General features: G+C 38.8%; 1 protein-coding gene across 4 annotated transcripts; it reads right to left on the minus strand.

Moving 5' to 3' along the window:
* Positions 1-1,681: 1,681 nt before the first annotated feature.
* On the minus strand, positions 1,682-12,113 carry zgc:113184 (uncharacterized protein LOC553745 homolog). Of its 4 annotated transcripts, none has more exons than XM_067431878.1 (5): positions 12,018-12,113; positions 8,544-8,655; positions 8,340-8,462; positions 6,288-6,469; positions 1,682-2,786 (listed from the first exon to the last, which is right to left on the minus strand). In XM_067431878.1, the coding sequence occupies exons 2-5, from the start codon at positions 8,653-8,655 to the stop codon at positions 2,613-2,615; spliced, it is 591 nt and encodes a 196-aa protein (XP_067287979.1). In that variant the 5' UTR covers positions 12,018-12,113; the 3' UTR covers positions 1,682-2,612. The 4 variants fall into 4 exon arrangements, with proteins under 4 accessions (XP_067287979.1, XP_067287981.1, XP_067287980.1 ...); XM_067431880.1 differs by lacking the exon at positions 12,018-12,113 and adding an exon at positions 11,820-11,986 and having other exon boundaries at positions 6,288-6,403; XM_067431879.1 differs by lacking the exon at positions 12,018-12,113 and adding an exon at positions 11,630-11,736.
* Between the last annotated feature and the right edge of the window lie 720 nt (positions 12,114-12,833).

The following is a 12,833-nucleotide window of genomic DNA, read 5'->3' on the forward strand; positions in this document are numbered from 1 at the left end:
CTTAGAGTGAAGTCAGTGTAATGTTTCTACAGTGGCCCTAAAGGGACAAACTTCTCTGCAGAGCACTAGTCACTCTCTGCTGTCTCAGACGAACTCATCTTTGTCCTGTGTCGGCCACCGTAGCTTCTCTATGTGCTCCAAAAGGGAGGGGTGAGCGATGAGCGGGTGCACTAGATGGTGCTAAAATCTACACATTGCACCTTTAAAGCAGCAGATGATAAAAGTAATGGCTATTAGGATGTAAACAAGACTAAAGAGATTTGCACGTCATGTAAACATCTTTAATAATCATCCCAGCTAACCAAGAATACGATCACATTCCCAACATTCGTTTTGTTGATTATACAAGTGTTACTTCATTTGCAATCATTATGATAACGGTACTTTTGAATGTTTTCTCAATGTGCTGAAACAAGCAGTAACATTTAAAAAAAATGTCAGATAAATGTTTTAGAAAAAAAAGAAAAACGTTACATGAATTATTATTATTTATTTATGATTTAACGCCATATCAGCAGCAATGGTTATATTCATGGCAATCAACTGTATTTTAAGTAATATATATTATATATATATATATATATATATATATATATATTATATATATATATTTTGATTACAATAATTTCAATACATTGTTTACAATAATTTAACAATTTTATCTTAAAAAAACAATCAATGTGTAAAAACGGACATATATATATATACCAATAACAACAATGTAATGGTAATTACATATAATCTTTCTATTTAATATATGATTGATGTAAGCAGCCAAAACAGCTGAGTGATTCTGGACGCACACACTCGGCTTGTTATTCACTGCAAAGCCCACACACACGTAGTTGCTCGTAGTCGTCGATTTATTTTACTGTGACTTTCTTCATTTTAGGTAAGCAAGAATCCAAACAAACAGTCAATAAATCCACATTATTTTTTGTCTCGAAATGCACAACAGTCATGTTTTTTTTCTCACCAGGCACGTTTATAAAAGCTACTTATGTCCTTATTGAACTAAGGCTTAAAGAATTAGCTCATGTCAAAATGAAAATGTCATCCAAGATGTTCATGTCTTTTTGTCTTCAGTGGAAAAGTAATTAAGTTTTTTGAGGAAAACATTCCAGGACTTCTCCTCATGATGGACTTCAATGGGAACCAACGGCTGAAGGTCCAAATCAATGAGGAAGAGTTTCAGAGACCAATTTTCTAACGAAAATACACATTTATATACTTTTTAACCTCAAATACGTGACTTCAGAGTTGTTCTTCTTTGTGGCGTGTGATGTCATCACGTCGGAAAGGTCACATGACATAGGTGGAAGAACCGACCCAGTGTTAAAACGAACGTGCGAAGACTAAATCAAACGCTTTTTACACAAATAAAGCTAAAACAACGATGTCGGACGATTTTAAAGTCGGAGGAGAACATGAGGGGGAGTTTTTCAGCACTGGGTCGGTTCTTCCACCTCCGTCATGTGACCTTTCCGACGTGATGACATCATATGCTGTGAAGTCAAGCATTTGAGGTTTAAAAGTATATAAATGTGTATTAGTGTAGTAAATGTGTGATGGTTTGTCTCTATTCCTCTGGGATCATCAGAGTCTCTGAAGCTCTTCCTCATTGATTTGGACCGTCAGCCGTTGGTTCCCATTGAAGTCCATTATGAGGAGAAAAATCCTGGAATTTTTTTCTCAAAAAACTTCATTTCTTTTCCACTGAAGAAAGAAACACATGAACATCTTGGATGAGATGGGGGAGAGGAAACTATCAGGACATTTTCATTTTGAAGTCAACTAATACTTTAAATCTAACTGTGCGTTCACACCGCCGGCGGCGAGAGCGGCAAGCTGGCCGGAAGTCATTCATTTTCAATGGGAGCCTGGCGGCGAGCTCCGGCGAGAGCGGCACGGCGCGTCTTGGACGATTTGGGCGTCGAGGAGAGTTGAAATCAGCTCAACTTTATGGTAATGAGCTATGACGCGGTTCAGCGGCAACCAGTCAGAATGTAGAAGTGCTCCGCTTGAGAGAAATCCAGAGAACGCAGGCCTGTAAACTTTGGTTCCGACCACATTAGTTCCCAAGCAAATTGTAGGAGAGGTTGATCATTGCTGTGCGGGTTTCCCTATCATTTATGACAAGATCATTCACAGTGATCTGTAATTTGTTAAGAAGTCGCGCAAAACTATTTTACAGGCGCTAGAACGCTCGTTGTTCAGCGGGTATGCAATTAATTCTTACTTTCACATTTAAACGATTTCATGAAGTTAATTTATACCCTACTTGTGGTTAGTATATCTATCAACATGCTTGTTTGATTTGCGGCCTCTTTAAATACAGTTTTAAAAAAGAAAAAAACATTCGATCTACGTCAGAGCTTTCTACAGCGTCGTTGTCAGAGCGGCAAGAGTGAATTTTGACGCTTTCGCCGGCGGCGGTGTGAACGCACGGTAAGTCTTGTTTGTGAAACCCGGCCATTATGTTTTTGTATTACAATTTAATAAAAAGAAATCTTGACCATCACTGACAAGTATCAAAATCAAACATAAAACTGTCTATTACTGGCATTATCAGTCTGTTTTTTAGTGAATTATATTCCCAGCAGTGCTTTTCTTCAGGTCATGTGTGTCGTGAGGTGGCGCAGAAACTCTCCGCGAGTGCCTGTGTGTCCGGGAAACACCGCGTCACAGAACTCACACACCTGCGACTGCAGCATCGCTCCGGAGCTGAAGAGCCCTCCGGCCTGACTGACCAACTCACTGTCCAGAAAGGAGGATGACCAGGGCCTCTGTGGGACAGACAAACACTTCACAGTCAGCTTATACTGTACACTCTTAGGGTGTTTCTCAAACGTGAAGGCTGTGTCCTTCTTAGTCAAGTCTAACAAACGAAACCACACACACACACACACGTTGTGTTTTTGTGAATTGTGGGGACTTTCCATAGCCGTAATGGATTTTATACTGTACAAACTGTACTATCTATCCCCCTAAACTGCCCCTAGCCCCTAAACCAACCCATCACACACATCTGGTGCGCTATCTTTTTGGGGACTCACCATAGACGTAAAGGTTTTTATGTTGTACAAACCATATATTCTATCCCCCTACACTGCCCCTGCCCCTAAACCTACCCATCCCAGGAAACTTTCTGCATTTTTACATTTTCAAAATAACTCATTCTGTATGATTTATAAGCTTTTGTACCCATTGGGACCTCAATTTAGGTCCCCAAAGTGACACGAGTCCCCATGAGTCTGTGTGCATTCAGGTTGAAGTCCCCACCAGGCTAGAAAAACATGCGCACACGCGCACACACACACAAACACACACACAGCCCCTAAACCTACCTACCACATGTTTATACGGACACACCCACACTCTCTCTCTCTCTCTCTCGCTCGCACACACACACACACACACACACACACACACACACACACACACACACACACACACACACACACACACACACACACACACTCTCTCTCTCTCTCTCTCTCTCTCTCACACACATACACACACACATACACTGGCCCTGCCCCTACCCTTCACACACACTCTCTCTCTCTTTCACACACACTCTCTTTCACACACACACACACACACTGCCCCTAAACCTACCCATCACAGGAAACATTCTGCATTTTTACATTTTCAAAAACAAAAAACATAATTTATTATGTTTATGAATCCATTTACAGTGATTTGCATTATATATATATATATATATATATATATATATATATATATATATATATATATATATATATATATATATATATATATATATATATACACAGTCTTGTTCAAAATAATAGCAGTACAATGTGACTAACCAGAATAATCAAGGTTTTTAGTATATTTTTTATTGCTACGTGGCAAACAAGTTACCAGTAGGTTCAGTAGATTGTCAGAAAACAAACAAGACCCAGCATTCATGATATGCACGCTCTTAAGGCTGTGCAATTGGGCAATTAGTTGAATTAGTTGAAAGGGGTGTGTTCAAAAAAATAGCAGTGTGGCATTCAATCACTGAGGTCATCAATTTTGTGAAGAAACAGGTGTGAATCAGGTGGCCCCTATTTAAGGATGAAGCCAACACTTGTTGAACATGCATTTGAAAGCTGAGGAAAATGGGTCGTTCAAGACATTGTTCAGAAGAACAGCGTACTTTGATTAGAAAGTTGATTAGAGAGGGGAAAACCTATAAAGAGGTGCAAAAAATGATAGGCTGTTCAGCTAAAATGATCTCCAATGCCTTAAAATGGAGAGCAAAACCAGAGAGACGTGGAAGAAAACGGAAGACAACCATCAAAATGGATAGAAGAATAACCAGAATGGCAAAGGCTCAGCCAATGATCACCTCCAGGATGATCAAAGACAGTCTGGAGTTACCTGTAAGTACTGTGACAGTTAGAAGACGTCTGTGTGAAGCTAATCTATTTTCAAGAATCCCCCGCAAAGTCCCTCTGTTAAAAAAAAGGCATGTGCAGAAGAGGTTACAATTTGCCAAAGAACACATCAACTGGCCTAAAGAGAAATGGAGGAACATTTTGTGGACTGATGAGAGTAAAATTGTTCTTTTTGGGTCCAAGGGCCACAGGCAGTTTGTGAGACGACCCCCAAACTCTGAATTCAAGCCACAGTACACAGTGAAGACAGTGAAGCATGGAGGTGCAAGCATCATGATATGGGCATGTTTCTCCTACTATGGTGTTGGGCCTATTTATCGCATACCAGGGATCATGGATCAGTTTGCATATGTTAAAATACTTGAAGAGGTCATGTTGCCCTATGCTGAAGAGGACATGCCCTTGAAACGGTTGTTTCAACAAGACAATGACCCAAAACACACTAGTAAACGGGCAAAGTCTTGGTTCCAAACCAACAAAATTAATGTTATGGAGTGGCCAGCCCAATCTCCAGACCTTAATCCAATTGAGAACTTGTGGGGTGATATCAAAAATGCTGTTTCTGAAGCAAAACCAAGAAATGTGAATGAATTGTGGAATGTTGTTAAAGAATCATGGAGTGGAATAACAGCTGAGAGGTGCCACAAGTTGGTTGACTCCATGCCACACAGATGTCAAGCAGTTTTAAAAAACTGTGGTCATACAACTAAATATTAGTTTAGTGATTCACAGGATTGCTAAATCCCAGAAAAAAAAATGTTTGTACAAAATAGTTTTGAGTTTGTACAGTCAAAGGTAGACACTGCTATTTTTTTGAACACACCCCTTTCAACTAATTGCCCAATTGCACAGCCTTAAGAGCGTGCATATCATGAATGCTGGGTCTCATTTGTTTTCTGAGAATCTACTGAACCTACTGGGTACTTGTTTGCCACATAGCAATAAAAAATATACTAAAAACCTTGATTATTCTGGTTAGTCACATTGTACTGCTATTATTTTGAACAAGACTGTATATATATATATATATATATATATATATATATATATATAAAAAAGTCTGTTGTGTCATATTTACATTTACATAAAAAATGTAAGTTACATAAAAAATTCAGTCAGACGACAGAAGGCATGAAGTAGTTCTGTGTTTTTTTGTTTTTTAGCAAAGTTTAGGTCATATTGATCATTTATAAGCCCTAGAAATGTGTGTATTAAATTATCCATCGGGCTAATATATTCATAAATGGGCATTATGCTGATTGTTCAACAGAATTTTACAAAGAACATTTAGTTTAAATTATGAGAGAATAAATGTTTTACAAAAATGTTGTAACATTTATTTTTTTCAATTAATTTATACCCGTATCCTGAGGGATACAATCATTAAAATAAAATATAAATAAATGACATTTTATTATTTGTGTACTAAGAAGATGGGAAAATAGCAATAAATTAATTTTCTGATTTCTCTTTATGGTCTTACCCTTTTTAGGGTTAAAGTTGTCCAAATGAAGTCCTTAGCTATGCATATTATTACTGACAAGACATTTTTTATATAGAGTATGACATTTTCAACATCTCTTCATGGAACATGATCTTAATATCCTAATGACTTTTGGCAAAAAAGAAAAATGTATAATTTTGGCCTATAGAATGAATTGTTGGCTCAGATAAACCCGTGAGACGCAGGACTGCTGAAGAGCTCAGGGTCTCATATCATCCCATGACGGAAACCACTAAAAGGGGCGATGAATGAAGCGCCTGACAGAAGCCTATATAAGATGTTTAGCAGCAGCTGTGAGACACAATGAATTAAAAGTCCTTCAAGTTAAGGATCTTAAAACAAAGAAAACTAGACACAGGGATGGTACACACCAGCAGCCGTTGTGAAGTCTGGTTAGAAAAAATGTTTTGCTCAAGTTTCCTCAGCTCATCCCTGGCGCTGTTCTCCGTCGTCTTTAAGGGATTGTCCTGGCTACCTGGAGTCTGAGCTGGAAAGTCCAGGTTAAGATGCAGTTTGTTTAGTCCTCTATTAATGTGACCGAGATCATAAGCAGCTGAAAAACAAACATATAAACCTGCAGCTCAAAAGATGCAGCAAGACAAATGAGAAAGATACTGACCCAATGTCAACGGCACACAATTCTCACTCAGAAACTGCTAGAACATTTCACAATTAATTACAAAAAAATGACTTGTAACACTGAACATGACATTTTAAAGCAAGGCTGTAACCGTGTCTTAGACATTGAGGGACCAGTGTTTTTTTTGTGTGGGGAAGGGGATCTTATTGGTTTATTTAAAGGAATTACATTTTTAAAGGATTAAAACGGGATTTAAAGAAATATAAGAACGGTCCAGTTCTATTGTAGTTTATGATGTATTTGCAAATAATATATATATTTTTTAATATGCACACTGCCTAATATTCGTCTGCCTAATATGTAAAATGCAAATTGTTTCTTCTCACATCAAATAAATTCTGATTTACATAAATAGTCATATTTTCAATTCAAAATTGTGAAATTCATAGTTTGCATCACTTGATGTTACTGTTGGTCACTGAACATTTTTATCGTAAAACATTGAATATTTAAATATCAAATATTAAATGTTTTGCTGCTTACATCTTACGATGCACTATAACTGTAACAGTAAGCCCCGCCTTCTTTGATTTGATTGGTCATCTCACTCATTCTGACAGTGACGAGGCAGACCAGCCATTTAACATTTAACTTTTGTCATCCTAACAACAAACAGACGTGTGTAATGGAGCACAGTAGAGCAGCATCAAGAATATCAAATATTGGGGGGAAAATTTGGCCATTTCTCATTTTTTGGGGGGACTTGTCCCCCTCAATGTCTATGGTTTAAAATTGTTAGTTCACCCAAAAATGAAAATTAGCCTATGATTTACTCAAAATAAAGCAAAACCTCCTTTACGTCAGTTCAGTTGTTATTCTTTCTGTTAGAAGCTAGTTATTTTACTAATTAATGCTTTTAAGGAACTGTATGTAAGAAATATATTTTAATTAATCATAAAATGACCCTGATATGTCTCTAGACATTAGGAAATCATGTTTCTCTCAAATACTTATATCACTGACAGCAGTAGTCCGGCCAGGATATTGTCATTATAAAGTTGTTGTTGCAGCGCTCAGCAGATGTTGTTGACATGTTGTGTTGTGGCCTGAAGCTCCGCCCTCCACCTATCGACCAATCAAAAAGTCAGTAGTGTTTCTGCACCCGGGTTGCCAGATCTGCTCTAGTTACCACAGCTGCAGATCTACAAATGTTCCTGATGATCCTGCAGCCAATCTGGCAAACTCGAGTCAGGGGGAGGGGGGATAGTGATTGCAGTACCAGTTTTGGCCACAATCTTACATACATTTCCTTTAAATATGGATATTTTTCTTACACAAACCCATCGAGTCGCTTCAGAAGGCCTTTATTAACCCCCGGAGCCGTTTGGAGCAGTTATATGACGGATGGATGCCATTTAATGGACTTCAAAATCTCCTTTAACATTCACTGTCATTATAAAGCTTTGACATTTTTAATATAGCTCTGATTGTGCTCGTCTGAAAGAAGAACGTCATACATATGGGGCGTCGTTTGTAAAGTGGCTCACGCTGAAAATAACAGCAACATTTTGTCACATTTAGCTTCAAACAATGTTTAAAAAGCTGGTTTGAATTATTGACAAAATGTTGCTGTTATTTTCAGAGTGAGCCACTTTACAAACGACGCTCCATACATACACACCTAGGATGATTGAGGGAGAGAAAATCATGGGCTAATTTTCATTTTTGGGTGAACTATCCCTTTAAAGTAGACTAAAATAGTTTTTTTCTTTGTAAAAAGAACTCAAATAATCTTGGTTGTATTTAAAAGTACTCTGAAATGTTCATAATAAGAATGCTATACTTTGAGGGTCCGGTGTGTGTGTTTCTGTGGGACGTCTCTGAGATTCGTGGCCTTCTGCAGGATGGTGTGTGTGTCCCGTCTCACACTGGAACAGGTTTTCAAAAGTCGGAGCGGTGGCCAACCCTGAGAGCGAACATCAGTGTCATTTAAATCATTTATCATGGCATTAATAGTCGATGAAGATGTGTAGTTTATTTGAGTCACCTTGCTGTCGCTGCACCGTGTTAGAGAGATGTTGTAGCATCGCTGCTTGTTTTAAGCAGAGAGACTGAAGACGGACAAACTCCTGGTACAGCGCTGCATACGCCTCCTCCATCTGTATGAGCGGAGGAAATAACATAAAAACAAAACTTATTAGAAAGTCTTTAAGCTTGCAGTCATTAAAGACTGTGTGATATTTTTTCCCCATCTAGCGGTGTAAAGCTATATGACCATCCAGTGAATAATAGTTTCAGTTCCTCTCCATTCTGATTTCGTTTTAACTCCTACGGTGGCCCATTTAGTCCAAGATTAACATGGCAATCCCCCTCTTCACATTCGACACGGTGCCATCGAGTGTTAAAACGCAAAAGGCGAAGCTTGAATTTACGGGTATGTCCCTCTTTGGCTACTGTACTTTCAAGATGGAGGGGCAACATGGCGACCGGCATTCGAACCCCTCACCCGTATGTATTTTCAATGGCATATTATAAACTTACGAGAATACTTTATTACTCGAAAGAAGTAAATATACATTAATGAGGACATTTATTTTTGAAAGAACTAAGTGATTTTAGCTAAAAATAAACTAAAAAAAGTTCCACAGTTCCATAGCTTTAACTTCTGTACAGTAAGAAACAGAGAAAGACAGAGAGATTTCCACCTTTATTACAAAAAAGTTTACTCAATGCCATTGAAACTCCTATTTTAGCTTAATTTCTCAAGTTGTTCTAAACTTGTATGAGTTTTTTTCTTCTGCTGAACACAAAAGAAGATATTTTAAAGAAATGCTGGTAACCAAACAGTTAATGGATCCCATTGACTTCCATAGTCTTTTATTTTCCCTACTATAGAAGTCAATGGGGTCCATCATCAACTGTTTAGTTCCCCATATTCTTCAAAATATATTATTTTGTGTTCAGCAGAAGAAAGAAACTCATACAGGTTTGGAACAACTTGAAGGTGAGTAAAATATATACATTTTCCAAAGCCTTCATTGACACCAATGTCATTTCCTCTCTCAAGACCCATAAAGGCACTAAAGATGTCGTTACAAAGCCCATCTCACTACAGCGGCTCTACAATCATTTATGAAGCCACCAGAATAGTTTTTGTGTGCAAAAAAACCAAGGGGGTAATCTAGCGCTCGGAAAGCGTTCCACCCCTAGGGGCTGCCATTGCTAACCAAGCCATCACCTGCTGTTAGCATCCCATTGACTCCCATTCATTTTTGAGTCCCTTTGACAGTGAATAACTTTACATCTGAGGCGTTTAAAGACTCCATTTGTCCATTGTTTATTTCTAAAGAAACACGACAATGTATAAAAGGCTCCATTACCTTGTATCTTACACTATCGCCCCGCAGAAGCTGTTTTTGTAAAAATAGGCTAACGATTGCGTCATAACCAACGCGACCCTGTCGCACAGTTGAGAAATTACCGTATAGACCTGAGGAGACGCTCGCAGGCAATCTTTTACTGTCTATGAGACAGTCGGGGGGACGTGGAGACATAAAGTCTGATAAAGTCAAGGGAGAAGAATGGGGAGAAGCCCATAGTGAGCCAAAAGCAACGGGAGAAAATATTTAAACAACACGATACAGCTTTCACTTTCCACATCTACTAGAAGACCTACAGCTGTCAGACAGGAGGCTCACGTCACATCTACGTCGTCAAGCTCAGTCTGAGCCTGCGCAGTTCACTCAGCCATCAGGAAGTGAGTGCCCCTAGGTTGACTTCATTCTTTCGCCGTAGACGTCAATGGGAACGCTCGGTCCATTTCTTTTACTGTCTATGAAAAAAACCCCTCCTAAATAACGACTTATATAGTGATGGGCCGATTTCAAAACACCGCTTCCTGAAGCTTCGGAGCGTTATGAATCAGTGTAATAAAGTGGCTCATCGCTGTCAATGAAGGCCTTTCTGAGCCATTGGATTTCAACAGAAATATCTGTGTCTGAAGATGAACAGAGGTGTCGAACGACATGAAGGTGAGGAATTAATGACAATTTTCATTTGTGGTTGAACTAACCCTTGTTATAATAAATCGTGGAAGTCTCTCTCTTATTAATCTATAACATGTTCCAGAGCAAACTGATTCAGGTTACATTAAGAAAATTAGGGAAAATTAAGTTTCCTATCTTTAGTTTATATTTAGACTATTTTTAGACCATATTTAGGCTGTTTATAAAAATAATTTTTTTTGTCCAGTCTATGATTTTGAGGCACATGAATTAAAAATAAATAAAATTACTAATAAATTCAATACTAATAGGAATTTTTTACTCTAAGCAGAATTAAAGCCCAAACATGTAATTTACCATAACAACATAATCATGATGCCTTGATTTAGCAGAGCTTTTACGCTTTTATTTTGCCACAGAGGAGCGCATGAATGATCCAAACAGCTCACCCGTCTAATAATACACCACATCCGATATTAAAGCATCTTTGGTGTTTCCATAACATGAAGCCGGTAATCGAAGGTAACGCAGGTATGATGTCATTGATAGGCAACACATGGTTAAAATTACTCTGGAATTACACATTCTTGGAAACATTTGAGATAATACAAGTAGCCTACACAACAAAATATTGGTATTTGGATATTTCAATACAAAAATCTTACATATTGTGCCTTTAAACTCAGCATGAAATAACGATCCATACTAATTAATAAATTCCATTAAAAAAAAGAAAATACAATCTTTTTTTTTTTTACTCAAAAACGTATTGGTTCTCGCCATAGAACAGAAGAGAGAAGTAAACACAACAGATTACAGGTTTCTGGATGCCACGCAAATCTTGCTGTTTATTTTACTATCGTGAAAAAGAGGAGACAAGTTATTACAGTTCATAAATGGGTGCCGTCACAAAAGTTTCCCCTCTTGACAACCCGTATGAGAACATATCGGTGCGGCTTTTGACAGCTTCGAAATCGAAAGGTATTTTCTGACTGAGCTGACATATTCCTTGTACATTTCAGCGAACCGATAGGCTAGTTAGGCATCAACCATGGGTTAACCTCAAACCATCCGCGAAGTATTTAAACCACAGGTTAACCGAAAGCACAACAAACACAGAGCAGCCTACCTTGGTTTGTACCTCCAGATATTTAAGAATAAATCAAACAATCACAATAGCGTTTCTACATCACATTGCTGTTGGCCACAGAGTGAAAGCGTGAAGAGGAAGAACAGATGTGCGTATAGATAATCTACGTGCGTGCTAATATCCAGACATTCGTAATAAAGAGACACAATGGAAGATATATTTTGTTTACGTTTGTCACTGTGATGCCTGCGAGGCGAAGTGTCCGTGTGATATTCCGCGAAAACTTTACAAATGCAAACCAACAGTTATCAGGAAATCAAAAACAGGAACTCGAGCAGGAACCTCCTCCTGGGTCAGTTAAAGTGACCCAGCACAGAAGCAGAGCATTATCTCTTATCACATATAACTTACTCAGTCCATGACAAACCTGTGTGAACCGAGCATGTCCCCTCCCGGTCACCGTAGGGAGTGAGATTTACCTGCTGCACAGCTATTAGATGGCCTCTGTTACATGTGTTTTTCCTATCCTCTTCCTATAGGTGCTGGATGTAAGTTTTTCCACTTTACTATAACATAAACATACCATATGCTTGCAGATATGTAGCCTAGGAGATATGCTATATTTCACATGGTTGTTTCTCTGAAACCTACAGCCAGTTATTCTATTTTGAATTTTGAAATTTGAAATCTGGTTTTGTTTTGGTCTGTGCGATGATGACTCACGCCGCCGGTTTACCCAATAGTATTGGGTACACCTCAGGTTGCCAGTTGGTGGAAAACACAGAGTATTGCAGCAATAGAAGCCAGCGAACAAACTGGGTCAGAGATCACAGATTCTACCCGACCTATAAAGCTCATACTCGTCTATAAAGACGGGTATGGGCAAAGAAGCGGGTCGTGGGCGGAGCTGAGGTGCCGTGATGACTAACAACAAATAAATGGCTATCCACCTGTCATTTAAAGGAAATGTAAGATTGTGGCCAAAACTGGTACTGCAATCACTATCCCCTCTCCCCCCTCCCCCTGGCTCGAGGTTGCCAGATTGGCTGCAGGATCAGCAGGAACGTTTGTAGATCTGCAGCTGTGGTAACTAGAGCAGATCTGGCAGCCCGGGTGCCAAAACACTACTGACTTTGTGATTGGTCGATAGGTGGAGGGCGGAGCTTCAGGCCAAAACACGTCAACAACATCAGCTGAGCGCTGCAACAACAACTTTATAATGACAATATCCTGGCCGGACTAC

This window comes from Pseudorasbora parva, chromosome 22 (genome assembly GCF_024679245.1).
Source record: "Pseudorasbora parva isolate DD20220531a chromosome 22, ASM2467924v1, whole genome shotgun sequence".
Lineage (NCBI taxonomy): Eukaryota > Metazoa > Chordata > Actinopteri > Cypriniformes > Gobionidae > Pseudorasbora > Pseudorasbora parva.

Coding starts and splice junctions, on each gene's coding strand:
- zgc:113184 (XM_067431878.1), bottom strand. CDS start 8,655: ATGGAGGAGGCGTATGCAGCGCTGTACCAGGAGTTTGTCCGTCTTCAG. Junction 8,463..8,543: donor CACGGTGCAGCGACAGCAAG/GTGACTCAAATA, acceptor GTTCGCTCTCAG/GGTTGGCCACCGCTCCGACT. Junction 2,787..6,287: donor AGACTTCACAACGGCTGCTG/GTGTGTACCATC, acceptor TCTGTCCCACAG/AGGCCCTGGTCATCCTCCTT.